Source organism: Heloderma suspectum, chromosome 1 (genome assembly GCF_057233095.1).
Source record: "Heloderma suspectum isolate Gila_16-S chromosome 1, 16-S_ref, whole genome shotgun sequence".
Classification (NCBI taxonomy): Eukaryota; Metazoa; Chordata; class Lepidosauria; order Squamata; family Helodermatidae; genus Heloderma; species Heloderma suspectum.
In genome coordinates, this window is record NC_139458.1 from 265,947,033 (window position 1) to 265,965,805 (window position 18,773).

The 18,773-nt window shown below is 40.8% G+C and overlaps 1 protein-coding gene across 3 annotated transcripts in view; it reads left to right on the forward strand.

Moving 5' to 3' along the window:
* Nucleotides 1-18,773, forward strand: part of LDAH (lipid droplet associated hydrolase) — a 144,442-nt gene that overhangs the window by 41,264 nt on the left and 84,405 nt on the right. For all 3 annotated transcript variants that reach the window (XM_084826513.1, XM_084826512.1, XM_084826511.1), the window contains one exon: nt 6,838-7,007. In XM_084826513.1, coding sequence (XP_084682639.1) covers nt 6,838-7,007 — 170 coding nt within the window. The remainder of the gene's footprint in view (nt 1-6,837; nt 7,008-18,773) is intronic.

An 18,773-nucleotide genomic window follows, 5' to 3' on the forward strand; every position in this document is an offset into this window, starting at 1 on the left:
TGACAAACCACTCACAAGCCATCATGCCAGGTTCACATGTCACAACAAGCCACTCTGCAAACAAGCCACCCTGAACAACCCAGCAACAAGCCATGGATTCTCATGGTGGCCTGTGTGTGGTTAACAAACTGCACTGAGGAAACCGCACTGGGTTTGGATGTCACAACAAACCACCCTGAAACAAACAAGGCTGACAACCGACTGTAGGCTGTCATGCGAACCAGGTCTGTGTCTACATACTTGCAGTAATGTCAGAGCCTTTGAGCCACATTACATGTCAGAATAGAGCTATGTGTAATATTAACCTGTTGGCTGCTTCTCTCTTGGGAAGCACCCTTCATTTGTAGTGGAGATCAAGGGGAGGGGGATGCTAAACACATTCCTTACCAACTCATTTTCCTTTAAAATACTTTATTCCCCACCCAAATTAGCAAGTCCAGAAATCTGCTGGGTGGGATTTCTGATGGAGAGACCTGTTTCACATGTAGCGGGAACCCACTGTGGGCAAATGCCCCCTCAGGACTTTTCATTGCAGCAGCTGCCATTTTGAATATCCAGAACTTGGTGGGGGTACACTATAGCTTCTCGTTACATGCAAACCCAGTGAGGGTGGATTGTTGGAGTGGTTGACAAGCCAACCGGAACCCAAGCTTCTCGTTAACGTGCTAACCGGGCCAGAGAGTTTCAGGAGAAATTGGACTGGTGGTAAAATGGTTAAGTGCCCATTTCCCTCCTGCACCTTCTATGCTGAAGATCACCTCCTCCTTGTTTTTCAAAGTTGGAGCAGCAATCAAGATAACATTGCATTTGTTGAAGATCTTTATTTGTTTGCTTCTATTTTCCCAAGGCTGGTGTTTAATTTGCCAGGTCTGGTATGTAATATAGAGACAAGAAGTCCTCAGTTCTAATCCCAACTCAGCCATGAAGTGAGCAGGTAAGCCACTATCTGTCACTCTCTCACACACACATACCCTTTGTAAGGTGAAAGTAATAACACTGGCCTATTTTACTGTGTTCCTTTATGGAAAGCTGAGATAATGTATAAGTGCTTTGAGCGCGTAGGAAAAGGCACTGTAGATTCAAAGCAGTACTATTAATTATGAATCAATCTGTACAAAGTAGCTATTAATGCTGCATTTTTAAATCAATATCGAAAACAGCTTGCTTGTCAATAAGAGAGATCAATAAAATGAGGTCTGCATTTATCAGTAAAGAAGATCATTCTTATGGCACACTATTTCAGAATCCTGAGCAGCAAATGTTCATTTATTTGTGGAGGATATTTTTACTAAAAAAAATTACTCCAGTAAACACTAATGTAGAGTGTGTATATATTGAAAGTCACAGGAACATTTCCCAGGAGTAGGAGGACTATTCTAAGGTCTAAGGGTTAATCTAAAACACAATGCTTTTAGACTGTGTTCCCTGATATCTGTAAGGGTTTAACAACGTTTATTGACCCTGCTGATTTCTCCTTGTCGTCAACCTCCACCTACCCCATGCAGGGAGAAATTAAGTAGCATTCAATAATTAAGCTAAGGGTTAGGTTTTTACAAGGTTCAAATGTAAATGCCCCCCTCCCCCCGTGTGCCTGCCAAATGTGTTCATGTAAGTGTAAATAATTTGTAATTCCAACAGCAGTGTGTGCCTAAACCATCTTTTATGAATGCTTCATAACATGACCCTTTCATAATATACGAAGAGCAGCTCTCTTGGTTCTGTGAGTCCTGTTGTACTTGGTGTCCTGCATGATGGAAATGTTGGTTTATGACTTTCAAATATGGAAGCATTATGAAATATTAGTCAAGTAAAATTCCAGCAATGTTTTTTTTCACAATTATTTGGAAATTAAAATGGGGAACCCCTTGACTTCAGGATTTGTCAGAAGAAAAAGAAATAGTATGGGAAGGTAAACATTTAGTGCGCAGTCTTATTGAGATGGTCGGAGGCTGCCGGGTATCCAATGCAGGGTGGCTGTAGCACGGAGGCGAACCAGCCACCCTGCATTTTTTTTGCTAGATGGCCAATTTTGGTTGTCTAGCTGTGGCTTTGGGGAGGGGAAGGGAAAGAGGCCGTGCAGCACATAGGAAGCTGTGGAACCATCCCCTTTTCCTCGTCTCCGTGCTCCATTTCTGAGCTCAGAGACATAGCTGGCTCAGAGAGAACTACACTAGCTACGAGGGGGTGGGGGTAGGGAGTGCAGTTTCTGGGAACTGTGTTCAGAGCTCTGGCTCCAACCTCGGTTCCCAGAAACTGAAAAATCCTGTGGCCCTCTAGACAGTGCCTAACAGCCATAGGATTATAGCCATAGCCATAATCTCATGGTTGCTAATAATAGGTGCTGTCTTCTTGATTTTATTTTTATTTATTTTAAAATATTTCTGTACAGCCTTTCGGCCTGTAGGCCCTCAAGGCACTGTACAATACAACATTTTAAAACAATTTAACCACACTTTTAAAAGCAGAGCAGCCATATATAAGAGTGAGTCAGTATTTGTTTTTAATAGTCTTTAAAAGCTGAGCAAAAAAACCCCCAAGTTACTGCTCACTGAAAGGATGCTGGAGCTAGTCTGATGCCCCCGGAGTTCCGCAAATGAGATGCTTCCACAGAAAAGGTTCTGTGTCATGTTCCCACCAATCTACCATCACTTGGTGGTGGGACATAGGGTCGGGTATTGTAAAGTACTAGAGGCAGGCTCATATGGAAGCAAGTGGTGTTTCAGATACTGCTTTAGATACTACATTATCACTGTGCAGGTGCACAAGGCAGGGTATCTCACAAAAATCCCATTCACTTGTTTTCTTTTTTTCCCCAGAAAGCATAGTTTCAATTCCTTTATCCTTGTTGTGTTTGCACTTAAGAATTACTGTTTACTGGACATCCCTTTCACATTCAAGTAACCTAATGGAATTTCCAGACAATGTCTGGTACATTAGATTGGAAGGATTGACACCACAAACCGCACAGGGATTGTGTCAACCATTTCTTCAGATGAGGCATCTTTTCGTCCTCCTCTGGATTTAGCACTACAGTTGCTGAGAGACGCTACTACTTGTGGGGAGACTGTGAATTGGGTCACTCATTTAATTTGTGTATACTAAATCTTGTTTTGTTGATTTGTTTTAAGTATTCATATACTGTACTTCAATTATATTTGCAGGGCAGTTTACAAAAATAATAAAACAATTAAAATGTAAGTATCAAAAAGCTAAAAGCTACAAATCCATGAAAGCCAGCATATCTGCGGGAATAAAATTGCATCTAAAAGTAAGATTACTTAGAAACTAATTGTACTACAGAGTTACAGGTTAAAGTCCAAAATTCTGCAAGTATAACTAGAAATTGGGCAAAAGAGTTCCCTGCTGCTGCTGTAAAAGACTCCCAAACTATAGGCGTTCCACAATCAATGGCTGATACCATGTTGCTTTGATTTGATTAAGAATGTGAAGAACATTGAACATTTAACCGTTCAGGGAGGCCCTAGACCTTTCTCCTCTCGCAGGCATTTGGCAGTATATGGTATGTGTTTAATCCTGGAATGAATTATGGTTATGGTTGTTTGTTTTTTGGATTGTTTGTTTTGAAGTTGTTTTAGATATGTTTCTTTCGTGTATATTGTCTGTTCATGTGTTTTTTATGTAAATGGTTTTTAATCTCTGTATATTGTATTTTTAATGTTTTTAATCTTTGTAAACTGCCCAGAGAGCTCCGGCTATTCGGCGGTATAGAAATGTAAATAACAACAACAGCAATAAAATAACAACAACAACAATACACGGGAAAGTAAAAAGGTCTAGGTGCCAGGTGAACCTCTGAGAATCATGTTCCATGGCACAGAAAAGGTCCATGTGCAGGATACCCTCAGTTTCTACCATTTTTAGAGAGTGGGATGTTTGCAGAAATTAGGGGAATCAAAGAAGCAAATATCTGCATGTGCGTCTGATTTGACTATTACTTGTGTGCGATAGTGATGGACGTGCAAGTCCACTGATGAATGTATGAACTGGACTTAAAAATGGGGGTTCAATTGTGCTCTCTTTCAGTCTTTCCCATATTACTTTGACAAATGTTTTAGAGTTTGTAAGACTTTAGGGTAAGGAGACCAGTTGAGGAGTCTGTGGTTAATAATGATGTGTTCCTGGTGATATATTTTATCCCATGCAAATGTTTTTGTGAAGGAGGATGTAGTATAAATATACCACTACCTAACAATAGGATATTGCTTGTACATGTAACTCTGTGCTGAGGCACTAGCAGATGTTACTTGGTTACAGTCCTTGTTACTTAGAGTGGATAAAGTGAGGCATGAATCTCCTAAGGTGGGGTAGAATGGCAGGAAGAGGGGGCATGACAAGAGTGGGAGAAGATGATGGAAGTAGGAGTTACTTAGCCTCCTGGCAGCATGTGTGTGATGGAAAATACATCGCTGGGACACCATAGCAAGGGACCTGGGTGTTAAACATAGGTGAGATGACAAAGTGCACAGCGGCGGCGGATTTTGTTTCTGCTTTGGGCTGTTTCACTCATGCAAACTATTCAGTCACAGATTAATTGCCATGGATGGTGCCTTTGTATCATCCCATATCAAGTTAAAGACAATGCTTTTCAGTGAGCAATTTCACACATTCAGCTGCAGTAGTCAACTGCAGAGTAATCAAGTCTAGAGAAATCTCATGTATTATGCATGTATGAATCAAACAATTTCTTTGTGGGAGGAGGAGGGAGGGAGGAGATTAAATTAAAGTATCATTCTCTGAGGGTGATACCCAGCTTTGTAACATCATTGTTTATCGTCTAGAGCAGTAGTCCCAGGATCCACATTTAACAACATCATCAGCATGAAATGCACCTTTTAACTTATTAGTATATTTAGCTTCTTTTTTCGCCTTCTTCCAAAAAAAAGAGAGTAGTTGGTGGGACCCACCTTAGTATGCAACCAAGTTGTGGATCACAACCTACTAGCTGAAGACTAATGTTGTAGATGAGGGATAAGCAACATAGTACCTTCCAGATAAACCCCAGCCATCATGGCCAGGGATTATGGGAGTTGTAGTCTGGAGGGTGCTAGGTTACCTACCCCTGTGACAGACTTTGCATGGCAATCCCAAAGGATTGCCAGTTTAGATAGAGTAGTACCCCCATTAAAACTTCAATGATATCATTCTTCCAATAGTATAAATGTGCTTTCATTCACAGAATCTTCCCTTTCCATATTATTGTCATCATATGTAACTAGTAGTAAAATTCTATGCATGCTTCTTTTATAAGACCCACTATTTTCTGATGGGTTTTACGCATTGGTCAACGTGCATAGGATTTCTTTTTACTTTTTACCCATAAGACTTCCTTTTATCCATAAGAACACAGGAAGAACAATACTGGATCAGACTAAAGGCCTGTCAGCAATCTGTTCCCACAGTGGCCAACCATATTCCTTATAGGAAGCCCACAAGCTGGGGGATCTGGTTCTATGGATCACATTTCATTCAGATAAATGAGACTGCTGGGTTGGGCAGGCAAAAGAGAGGCATACAAGAGTAGATCAAGACTCTTCTTCAGTGAAGCATTTGGGTGGAAATTTCTCTTTAATAACTGTGTAACTCATGAATCTCATACCAATATCTTGCTTGTACAAGCCTCACGTATAATGAAACTTGCTTCCCTCGCACGTATTTTTAATGGGATGAATTAGAAGATCAGCTAACTCATACCCAAGACTAGGCTATGGAATAGATTAAAAAATAGAGCAGCATGGATAAAAATAGACATTAGTTCAAAACAAATGTTTTGGCCTTAGGCCTTTGTTACAGAACTAACTTCCTTATTTTCCATTACCTGTTCAAAACACACACACACACACACACACACACACCTTGTAGGCAAGATGTTGCTTCTTATCTAATTTTTGGGAGGGGTGGGGGAGATCATGGGAAGGTGCATGCATTTTTATATTTCTCATTCCCCTTCCCCACCCTGCCAATTCTCATTTAACAGAACATAAATCATGCCATGATGTGACTAAGAACAGCTTTACCAGCAATATTAATTGGCTCCCTAAAAGCTCTTTCTGTGGCAGCCGTTGGTTTAATGTGTTTAAAGTTGGAAGAAAAAGCTGAAAATAAAACGGTAGAAGATAGTTTTCTTGAAGCAGTTATCATTTTATACCCCCAAATTGCATTTTATATGCTTAAAAAAAAAAACACTAATAGATTATGTGGGGCTCTGTGATACTACACACAGTAACTATAATTTTTCATGTGCTGAACATAGTATTAAAATTACCAAACAGTTTACCACAGACAGAATTGTGCAACTGATTTAAGATTGTCCTCCAATTAACTCAGGGTAGTGTATGTCATCTCCCCCACTCCCACTTTCATCTGAACAACCTGTGAGGTACGGTATGCAGAGAGATAGCAGCGAGACTAACGTCACTCTGAGGTTCATGACTGAATGGATTTTTACCTGGGTCTTAGTACTTTCCATTACCCCACACCAAATACGTTCTGCTAAAGTTGGGTGAGTTTTTCCTTGGGTAATGAGGAAAGAATCCTTGAATCAGCCTTTAAATCTATAATCTTCCCTTCTATTGATGGAAGGACACATTTCAGGTTATATGGTACATTTAATCTCATGGCACAATGATAGCCTCTCTTTTTGAGGGGAACTCCGTCTTTCATCCTGCAATCCATCATTGGTAAATCATTGATACATCACTAATGTTACCTGAAAATAACATTTGAAAGGTATTTTTAAGAGGAGTTTCAAGAAACTAGAGTGAATGAAAAGGAACATCTTCAAAGCAAAATTATATAAAATATGTTTTGGGGTTATAGGGAAGGATAATAATGAAGTAGATGACATCTTTGGACTTCGTGGGCAAGTGAAACACAAGTTGAGCTTCCTCCAGAAGAATGTGCCAAAAGATGTGAAGCTTGTGCTTATTGGCCATTCAGTTGGTTGCTATATTATCCTTGAAATGATGAAGCAGGCGCCAGAACTGGAGGTAAGTACAAGATGCCTAAACGTGCTGAACTCTTTCCCCCACCCCCAGTCTATGTATTTCTGTAGCAATGGTTTTAGTTCGTTCAAGACGCTTGAGGTACCCTTTGGTTTATTTAATGGTTTTGCAATGCTTTTGTTGATATTTATTGCAAGCCACCTAAAATCTGATGAGCATGTGGGATGCCATGAGAGTTCCTGTTGGCACTGGCACTGAGAGCTGATTCACACTTTACTTTTTGAACTTTGGAGTCCAAATGGCAGCATACAGGTGCCTTTTGAGAAGCACACATCTCTTTAAATGGCCAGCTTCCCTGCAGTGAATGTAAACACAAGGGGCCTGGTCCTTTGCTGATCACTGTACCTGTGTTTAACAGGGGGAAGCCTGGCTATTTAAATGGGCGCACCATTTAAAACCGGCAGCACTTGGTTTTGGTTTTAAGTAGAGTAAACGTTGCATCAGCTCTAAGACATCAAACCTGCCCCCCACAGTGCTCAGTTCTTCATTCTTACCTCATGAACATTGTTTATCCACAGTCTACCTTGAAACATGTGAAAGGAAATAAAGGTGGAGGGGGGCGGAGGAGGTCACAATTACTGCAACTGTAATATGCTTCTCTCAGAAAACAAGAAGTGCCTGGAGAACATTCCCTCGCAGGAGCATGTCTGTTTTCTTTTTTTCTCTGAATCCAAAAACTCTACAAGCAGCAGCTGGAGGAAGTTGCCACTCAGTTCCTGTCCTTCAGGTCAATTCCTAATACAGAAAGGTTAGGTTCTGTTATCACCACTTCCTCGCCCTCTTTCTGACCTCCCAGCCCCACAGCAAGCCTGCCTGCCTGAAGAAAGGGGGCTCCTTAATCTTTTTGTTGCAATGGGCAGCAACTTCCAGTCATTCCCAGGAACTTGTGCTGTCTCTCTTTTTGTGTAGTCACCCTCATAGGATGAGCCAAAAGTGCCTCACTACTCAGTTCACTGTGCTTCTGCCGCAGGCTGTGTAATCCCAGTCACCAGTTTGTGGTACTTGAGACCATCCTTCCTGCATACAGATTGGATCAGTGGACTGGGGTATAGTGAGTGTCTGGGGTTAAAGAAACATTTAAGCTACTGCATGTATTCTAAAGAAGATGCTAATTAGTTTGTCTGGTTGAGCTGCAGTTGGGCAAGAGATTGATGGTGAAGGAAAGGGGGAGCACCCTTACTAAAATAACCTTGGACACTAGTTAACATCAGTCCACTGATCTTCTTATGCAACACCTGTCTACAAGGAAGGATTTCCTCATGTTCAGTTGCCAAGCAGTGACACTGGGTTGGAGACAAGACAGAAATGAAGAAGATGGGGCATGAATTTTTGTCCAGTCTGCTTAATAAGGTGTATTTGATGGTGTTTCTAGCATAAGCCAAAATAAATGGTGTGAGATTATTCTTTCTCTTGGCTTCACCAAATATTCCACTTACCTGTAAGGTAAAAAGATTGCAATATCAAACAAGCACTTAGTTGTGTGTGTGTCTTTTATACAATTTTCATATCAATTTAAATTTTCTTTTCCTCTAAACTGAAACTACGAATTCATAAAATACAACTTAGCATCCTCACCTCCCACCCCACCCCCAGACAATTAACTCTTTCGTTGTAGAGCTTTCAGTTTGAACCAACTATCATATAATTCATATGATAATGGTGGTTGGTCTAACTAGACAGCCCAGTTACCACAAAAGAATTATATCTTCGAGGATGTCAGGGGTGCCTCTGAGCATAGGCAGTGGCAGAGTAGCTCAGATTCCGAAGAACTGCAAAACGTGGGGGAGGAACTTTCCCAGGCTCTTCCAGACAGGGAGAGACAGACTGCTCAGGTTTCAATAGTCCATCTGGACAGAGAGGACCTCTCTTGACACACCCCTGTGAGAGATAGCAAACAGGGAGAGGTGGGGCTTGGAGAGCCTGAATTCCTAGACACCGGATGCAGACGCAGAGCCAAGAGAGAGATGGCAGGGGCAGAGCTTAGGCGATCTGCCTGATTGGCCCGGCAGGAACAGCTATATGTAGAGACCTCACGAGGTAGAGGGAGATCCCCCCTCGTTAAGTTAGGAAAGCTTTTCTCGAAGGGTGGGCAACTTTCAACCTTCGTAGCTTCCCTCTGAACTCCCTGAAGGCATTTCTTTTGTAGACTGTGAGTTACTGACAATTTGCATCTGTATGACCCATTGAAGTAAAAGGATTAAAGAGCTGTGGATAGAAGCCTCTTATCTGTGTTTTGATTTGGGTTCTGAATTTTACAGCAGGGGCAAAAAGGGAAACCTGACAGCGGGGGGGATGCTAAATTGCATTTATGAATTTGTCGTTTCAGTTAATAATATTTATATTTAATATTAAAGATTGGAGTAATTCAGAAAATAGGACTGTTCCTTTGGTCAGTTTCTTTTGCTCAAATAGTTACCTGCTTTCAATTATAGTTGAGTTGTTGAGTTGTATCCTTTCTTTTTTTTCTTCACCTGGCCCCATGGACGTTGCTGGCAGAGTAACGATTTGTCAGTGTGTTGAAACTATAGGTATGTTTAGGACGCATTGAGAAAGCACTGTATGCTTGAAGTTAACTTATGACACGCTGCATTTAAGATGTGTTCAACAATAGAAAATATTTGTGTAAGCCAGCTGGTTGCGCAACTTCTGCCCCTTTGCCAAAAATAAGTTAACTTAACTGTTATGTTTTATGACATATGAAGTGTGATAATAAGAAACTTGTGTTTCCATCTCTTCTCTTATTTTTACTGGAATATTTTATTCCCAGTAGAATTCAAGCACATATGTGTAGTTTAGTAGCTGGATCATTTGTGTGTTTGTGAGTACTTTTACTATATCCTTTTATTATAGGATTCTGGTTTGGGGGTTGGTCTTTAAATGCACAGTTTTTTAAGAGGCTTGCAATGCTATGTTTTCTTGTTCTGAACTGGAACTTAACGTGCTGTAGTTATTATTTTAGTAGCTCTCTAGGTTTTTGTGCTCACTGTGCACCTATTAAAAGTTTTATTTGAGGGTATTTAAAAAAATTGTTGAAATGCAGAATTACCCTTTGGTAAAAAAAACTATTTGAGCCTCTGAGTCTCATGCACACTCTGTACAAGTGTTCTGATTGAATGTATTGGGAGTTGAGACATGCCTGCTGCCCTGCCCTCTCAGCCCACCTGACATCCCACATGTTGGGTATTATGTCTGTGCAAGGACTTATTAAAGTATACACCATCATGTGAAGCCTCTAGTCATGTGACCTCTGTACTACAGTTGAGCAATGTAGAGCTTACAACATTGGCGTCTATATCTTTGCAAACATGACATCCAGCACGTGGGTATCATGAACACTGACTGTAATATCAAAGCAGTTTATACCACAGTCAAGTCATAATCACAGTTCATCTTTCATCCTTTTACTTTAATTCAGTACTGGGGGAGTTGGGAAGCTTAGGTGTGATATAGTGACTTGGGCTTGAGTATGGGAAACCTAGGTTGGATGGCCCAGTTGCTGGTGGCCTGGGGTAAATGGCTATCTTTCAGCCTAACCAACCTCACAAAGTTGTTGTAAGGAGGCCACAAGGCTGTTCTGACCTCCTTGTGGAAGAAGGATAAGAAATTTAAAATGTACATTTATGGCAGAATGGATTTATATGCATGCTGTTGTTAGTATTTTGTGTCTGTTTCAGTATACTAAAGTCTTTTGGGCTGCAATCAAAGCTATTCCATTGTTCTGCAGCCTGCACTTCAGTGCCAAAGTTCATGTCTATTCATATTCCATCTCTGTAGGCAAACTTTTTAAGTCATCCTGTAGACTGGATCCAAGCTTTGCCTTCCACGAACAGAAAGGCTTTTGATCCAGCAGAGGGGTTCCGCTGGTGGAAAGGGCGAGGCAACATTTGCTGATTTCTCTCCCCTCCCCCATTTCCTTGCAGCCTCCATCACCATTTCCCACACTATTCCAGAGCATGTCCCAACTTTGTGTAGCAGAGTTCTGGTGGACAGAAGGGGCTACAGGGGGATGGGAGAACTGGCAACAGTTGCCTTCCCCACTATTGAAGGCAGAAGCAAAGTTTAGACCCTAGCTATATGTGTTTGCTAAATCTGCTGTGCTTTATACATGCTATGAACCACTAAGATTAATCAAAGACTCATAGGTCCTGTTCCTTACAACACAAATTTCCACGGGGTGCAGTATGTGTTTTCTGCCTTATTCCTTTCATCCAATGGCCTCCTATAGCTAGTTAATTATGTTTTCAACAGATCATCATGGGAAATGGACAATGACTGGCCCAAAGTCGCACGTACTAGATGATGTCATACTTGTTAAGTTGCCAGGGAATGGATCTCAAGTCTGTTTGAAGGGCTTGTGTTTTATATAACAGAGAAACATACTTCCTATTCCAAGTATTCCTGAGTGAGATCTATGCATTGAGACAAGCTGTAGGTTTTTGCTTCATCACTATAATTAGTGGATCATGGGAAACCAATCTGGGTTTCCCATGGATAATATTTCCCCCTGGTTCATCATGTTAAAGATTTCAAAAGCTTGCACATATTTTGTGACATTTTGGTTAACCTAATAAAGGTATAACACTGATATGAATTTGGGGGTTTTTTCTTACTGTCAACATGGGCACCTTTGGGGTGAGGGGTGGGGGTTTAGTGTTAAAGCTAATGAGTCTAATCCAGTTTTGTTCTTTCTAGGGTGACACTAGGACTTTGATTAAATGAGGATGTTTAGAAACTCTTCAAAGAGACCCCTGGCTATCTGGCAGCACCAGTGTACTCTTTAGAATTTAGATTGGTCGACTAATAAAAGTCACACTAAACCCCTCAACATTTTATATCAGTGGGTGAATGCCCTTTGCATATATTGCTGTGAACAGCTATGGTATTTAGCCTTTGGTGATCCATAATATATAGGCATATAACTGAAAATAAAATTCAGACAAAAGACAATAAAGGTTACTTGTTCAGGTGAACTAGACAGAAGGGAAGGAAAAAAGCATTATCTTGTAAGGTGCACTCCTATACATGTTTAGACAGAAAAAAGTCCTACAACTCTCAGCATGCTCCCATGCACGCTGGGAATTGTAGGAGATTTTTCTGTCTAAACATGCATAGGATTGCACCCTATGTGTCTAACCTTGCAGGCACCATTTCATTTTAGCAAGCATTTGGTGCTCTCCATGTCAAAGACGATGGAAGAATCTTTTTTCACCTAATACACATTATCTGATCTTATAAATGTTTACTCAGAAGTACTTCTCATTTTGTTCAATAGCACATCCTTCCAAATAAATGTGTAGCTTCTATTTAATGTACTTGGCAAAATAATGTATGTTTGACTTGGATTGAAAGCCTGATAATGACACTCAGAATTATTTCAGAATAATGACAGGAAAGAAAGAAGTTGCTAAATATCAAATGTAAGCATTTGACAAGAAAAACAAAATTCTTTAGTGCAGAATTGCTGGAAGTCCAAAAGACCAGATAATAAAAGAATTCTGCTACTATTTTTATGTGAGAACCCTTTGCCTGAGATTCCAAGATAACAGTATCAGTAGCGTAGAAGAATAAGGAGAAGATTATGTAAGTGGCATGAGGCTTTTGTTACTCTGATGATATGTGGCTCCATATCAGGGATATCATCATTACAATAATAAATTCCAAACAAGGAATTCACCTCATTGTTTGAACATGTGATGGTTATTGAGATAGAGCGCAGTGCTTAAGAAATGAAATGGATAAATCCCACTTGAAATGCATAGAAAACATTTTCTAGGTTTTGAGGTTCTTTTTAACAGGACTGTTCATCTCAGCCCAATACACTTAAATTGTTCCATGCCATAACCAGGAGTGCCATAGACCTGTGCTGCAGACCAACCACCCAAAAGCTAGCATTTATTTGTCGATCATCGAATCATTTGTAGATTATTTCATCAGTGTCAACTCCAGGTTTTTGAGGGCCCATGGGCAAGACACCTGCAGTGGGTCCCCCTCAGTGAGTCTGACCTATCGCTGCCATTGTCACCAGCTGCTAATGTTCCTCATCGTCTTTCTAATCATTGTTCATACTTGCTCACTTGACAGGCAGAGAGTCAGTGAGTAAGTAGGCAGTAAGCATCTACTGCTTCTCCTTCTCACCACCACCATTCTCTGGGCCAGGGTGAGAGTGAGAGGCAGATGAACAGGCAGGTTGCAATGGTGAAGAGGAGGAGCAACTCCAGGGGCTTTGTCACTGGGCCCCAGCTGGGGTGTGCGCCCTCTGCTGGTGCCCATCTGTGTCTACCCTTGATCCTAGCCCTGCTGAAGATGAATTATAGCAGAGGGAGGCAGATGGTATTGGCTGGATTTACACTAATTCATGATTTGATTACTTTATTCATCTCCAAGCTACTGTCAAGAAACATGTTTCTTCTATTCCCATCTCTTTAAAGAGTATCAAGTTTGGTCTTGATATTCTAGAGGGCCTAATTAAAACAGCTGGCACAACATAAAGGGCTATATTGAATGAGAACTTTTCTTAAAACACAAATCTTATCAGAGGCCTAAGTAATATAACAGCATATAAATTAAGGACAATTAGATCATGATTCACCAAATTTGTTAAGCATGAGCCCAGGTCTCATTGATTCGATTGGGTTCTGTCTAACACCTTTTATTGGTTATTCATGCATTACAAATGCTTTTAGAATAATGAGGGGGACAAGACACCTCATAATTTTAAAAAACTATCAGAGTTGGCACAATTTGCTGAATGTCACATTCAGATTGCTGCAGATGCTTACAGAAACTGTTTTCCAGTATTCTCCGATACAGATAAATGAAAGGGATTGATTGCAAGTGTCAGTATTGTTTAGCAACACAGCTGATTCTTGTATCAACTGGAAAATAAGAATGGGTATTCATTCAGTGAACCTAAGCAAATTTCACAAATTATGGGGCTTGTAATGTAAAGTCATTTGACAAAAGGGGCGAGACCTTAGAAATAGCGAAGTATTAGAGTACTTGTTACCTAAGGGGAGATGCTTGGAACTCTCAAATTCTTTTCAATAAAATCTTAGTTGTGATTCATCTGGTTTCTTTTGAAATGTATTCAGAATGAGATTTTTTTTAAAAAAAAAAACCACTTAAAACACTTTTTCTAGGAAGTTACATGACATTAAAATAGCAAAACATACAAAAATAGAACATAAAAGTAAAAGTTTCTTATTCCGCTGCAATAGTCCAAGTGCAACATTACACTAAAGAGGAAATGAAGAATTAAAATCCAAATGACTGGTAGAATAAATAGTAGTAAATAAAATTCACTAAGCAATCTGTTTAACAACCACTTGTGTTCCATCCTATTGACATGAATGGGATTATGAAAACATTGGTGTTAAATTGCCCTCTCTCCCAAGTAATATTACCTGCATATTCATCAGCTTGCATTGTCTTCAGTTTCCATTAGCCAGCCATATACATTGACCCCGCTTGCCAATGACAACCTAGAGTTTTTTAAACTCTGGGTTGGTGTGAACAAATGAGTATGCTATTTCACAAGCATGCTAGCATGCAAGTCCCATTAGACCAGGAACTCTGGATTAACTCTCCCGTGACAAGGTAGAGCTAAAACCCAGGGATCGGGCACTTCGCACCAGCACACTTGCTCATTCACAATAACTTAATGGGTTTTTTTTTTTAAATCCTGTGTTATTGTGATGTATGAACCTGGCCAATAGTTGATTTGATATTATTTCCTTCCTCTGCTAACCTTTGAGGTGGGGAGGGGGGGAGCATATTAGTACAGGTTTAACTTAAAGGCACTTAGGCCCATGAATCCGAACTTCAGTGCTGCAAATATCTATGTAATAATAAAGCAGATTAGTGCTTAATCTTATATATTTTATTACATTTATATTCTGCCTTTCCTCCAAGAAGCTCAACGTGGCATACATGGTAGTCCTATCCCCATCATTTAATCCTCACAGCAACCATGTAAAGTAAGTTAAGCTGAGAAACAGAAACAGGACCAAAATCACCTAGTGAGCATCATGGCTGTGAGGTAATTCAAACCTGGGTCTCTCCAAACCTAGTCCAACACACTAACTGTTCTCAAGGGATTAAGGTGTTCTCCACTTGCCTTATATAAAGTCCCACTGAACACAATGGGACTTACCTCTGAGTAGACATGTATAGGATTGTGCAAGTGATAAGTGCTTGACTTATTAAAATATATAACCACTTCTGGGTCATCATATTCATTTAAGGCAGAACTACAATTTAGGAAATCAACCCTGACTGCTCATTGGAAGGACAGATACTGAAGCTGAAGCTCAAATATTTTGGCCACCTAATGCGAAGAGAAAAGTCACTGGAAAAGACCCTGATGCTGGGAAAGATTGAAGGCAAAAGGAGAAGGGGACGGCAGAGGATGAGATGGCTAGATAGTATCACTGATGCAATGAATATGAACTTGAGCACACTCTGGGAGAGAGCGGAGGACAGGAAGGCCTGGCGTGCTATGGTCCATGGGGTCACGAAGAGTCGGACACGACTGAACGACTGAACAACAACAACACTTTAGTATGTTTTTAGTAAACTTCTGAGAATTCACTAAAGTAACATTTGGTATACTGACTTGTGGATCTCCTGAAATGAACTCTGGAGCAGATAGATCTGACAGTTTTTGAGATCTTTATGTCAGCAATTCCGATGTTACATCACTAGTGAATATGCAGATGCGGGGAGTGCATCTTGCCAAAGAATAATGTAATGTCCAAATTGGTTGTTGGATAAGAGTGATTAATAAGAGATGCTTGCCAGAGAAGCTGGAGGAAAAATCAACTGCTCAACTCAGCAAAACCTCTGAGAAGCAAATCACGGAAGAACAGTGCTCAGTCAAGACACCATTCATTGAAAAAGGGCTGTTAAGGAACAGAAAGATCTTACATAGACAGGGAAAAGTAAAACAAAAAGAAGGCTGGGCTAGAAAATGTGTTACAAAATGCATAACAGCAAATAGTTTTTATTGTCGGCTCGTATTATTGCTATTTTGTTGTGATTATGTTTTTATCACTTTTAATATTTTAACTGTTTTTATGTATTTTATTGCTCTGAGCCTTGGGAGGGCTTCTGCCCTGAAAGGTGGCCAATAATTTTTTTAAAATAAATAAAATAGTTAAAGCAGCAAGTATTTGGGCTGGCTTGCATGACACAACAGCCCATTGTGAGTTAATTAACCCTTGAGGGGCCACAGCATGTGCTGGCCACCATTTTGAATATTCAGTACCCAACCAGGGATTGTCATGTTGCGCAAACCCAGCTGCTCCAGGTTATGCGATGGTTAAGCAACCCTCGCATAACCTATGGTCTGTTGTAGGGATATGCAAGGGTTGTTTAACTCTTGCAAAACCCATAGTGGGCGGGTTCACACAACACAGCAATGCATGTTGTGTGAACCAGGTCAATATGTCAGGTATCCAAGCACCTCCAAACTGGTCTCTTGTCAGCTGGACATATAGTTGCCGAACCTGAGTCTGTAACATCAAATGACTCATCCTTTGGTCATTAGCAGTTTTGAACAGACAGTAGACACCCTAAGAACAGACTGATCTTTTCAATATGTTTTTATTATATTTTAAATCCACCCAATAACCAGTGTTCTCTGGCAGATATGCAGCTTAGCCATCACCAAAAATTTTGTAACTAAGTTTTGCTTTTGCTTTTGTTAGTATTGGCAACAGTGTGACATGCTTCTCAGCACTTTTTCTTGAACATGCTGCTTTGGGTTGTGTGAGGGAATATGGAACTAAGAGGTCTGTCCTTGAAATATGGGTATGGCACTGATGTTTCTCCTATGGTTTTCTTAAATACATGGAGACATTGGAGGGAAAAGAAAGATGAGTGAGAATGGGGCCCAATAGCAGGAGTTATTTGCTCTAGTTTTTCCACGAAAGAAAGCATCTTCCTTTTATCCTTTTATACATCCATATTTCATAGAATGGTAGGGTTGGAAGGGGCCTATAAGACCATCGAGTCCAACCCCCTGCTCAATGCAGGAATCTAAGTCAAAGCATTCCTGACAGATGGCTGTCCAGCTTCATCTTGAATGCCTCCAGTGTGGGAGAGCCTACCACCTCTCTAGGTAATTTGTTCCATTGGCGTATTGCTCTAACAGTCAGGATGTTTTTCCTGATGTTCAGCTGGAATCTGGCTTCCTGTAACTTGAGCCCATGATTCCATGTCCTGCGCTCTGGGATGATAGAGAAGAGATCCTGGCCTTCCTCTCTGTGACAACCTTTCAAGTACTTGAAGAGCGCTATCATATCTCCCCTCAGTCTTCTATTCTCAAGGCTAAACATGCCCAGTTCTTTCAGTCTCTCCTCATAGGGCTTTGTTTCCAGTCCCCTGATCATCTTTGTTGCCCTCCTCTTTAACCTCTCCAGTTTGTCTGCATCCTTCTTAAAGTGTGGTGTCCAGAACTGGACACATTACTCCAGATGAGGCCTAACCAGTGCTGAGTAGAGGGGAACTAGTACTTCACGTGATTTTTAAGCTATACTTCTGTTAATGCAGCCCAAAAAAGCATTTGCCTTTTTTGCAGCTACATCACATTGTTGGCTCATATTCAGCTTGTGATCTACAACAATTCCAAGATCCTCCTCACTTGTAGTATTGTTGAGCCACGTATCACCCATCTTGTAATTGTGCATTTGGTTTCTTTTTCCTAGGTGCAGAACTTGGCATTTATCTCTATTAAATTCCATTCTGTTGTTTTCTGCTCAGTGCTCCAGCCTATCAAGCTCACTTTGAATTTTGTTTCTGTCTTCCATAGCATTCGCTATCCCGCCCAATTTTGTGTCATCTTCAGATCTGATCAGCATTCCCTGCACCTCCTCCTCCAAGTCATTAATACAAATGTTGAAGAGCACTGGGCCCAGGACTGAGCCCTGCGGTACCCCGCTCATTACCTCTCTCCAGTTTGAGAAGATCCCATTGATAAGCACTCTCTGAGTCCAATTCTGTAGCCAACTGTTAATCCACCTGATCCTTGTTTCATCTAGCTCACTTTGAGCCAGTTTGCTTATCAGGATATCATGGGGCACTTTGCTGAAAGCTTTACTGAAGTTGAGGTATATTATGTCCACAGCATTCCACAGTCCACATCTAATAAAAAAAACGAGATCAGATTCATCTGTGAGGATTTGTTCTTGACCAATCCATGTTGGCTTTGAGTAATCACTGCATTGTTTTCAAGGTGCTTACAGACTGACTGCTTTATCATCTGCTCCAGAATTTTCCTAGGGATAGATGTCAGACCGGTCTGTAGTTCCCAGGTTCCTCCTTTTTGCCCTTTCTGAAGATAGGGATAACATTAGCCCTCCTCCAGTCATCTGGCACTTCACCCGTCCTCCATGATTCTCAAGGATAATAGACAGTGGTTCTGAGAGCTCTTCTACCAGTTCCTTTATTACTGTACAATGCAGTTCATCTGGCCCTGGAGATCTGAACTCATTCAAAGTAATTAGGTGCTCCTTGACCATATGCCTATCGATCTCAAACTGCAATCCTGCCCCTTCAGCCTGTACTTCGCCTTTGCCAGGGGGTCATAGACCCTCTTTCGGGAGAAGACTGAGCCAAAGTAGGAACTGAGCACCTCTGCCTTTTCTTTGTCATCTGTTATCATTTTGCCATTCTTATTTAATAGTTGAACCACCATTTCTTTCCTCTGTCTTTTACTGTGCACGTATCGGAAGAAAGCCTTTTTGTTGCTTT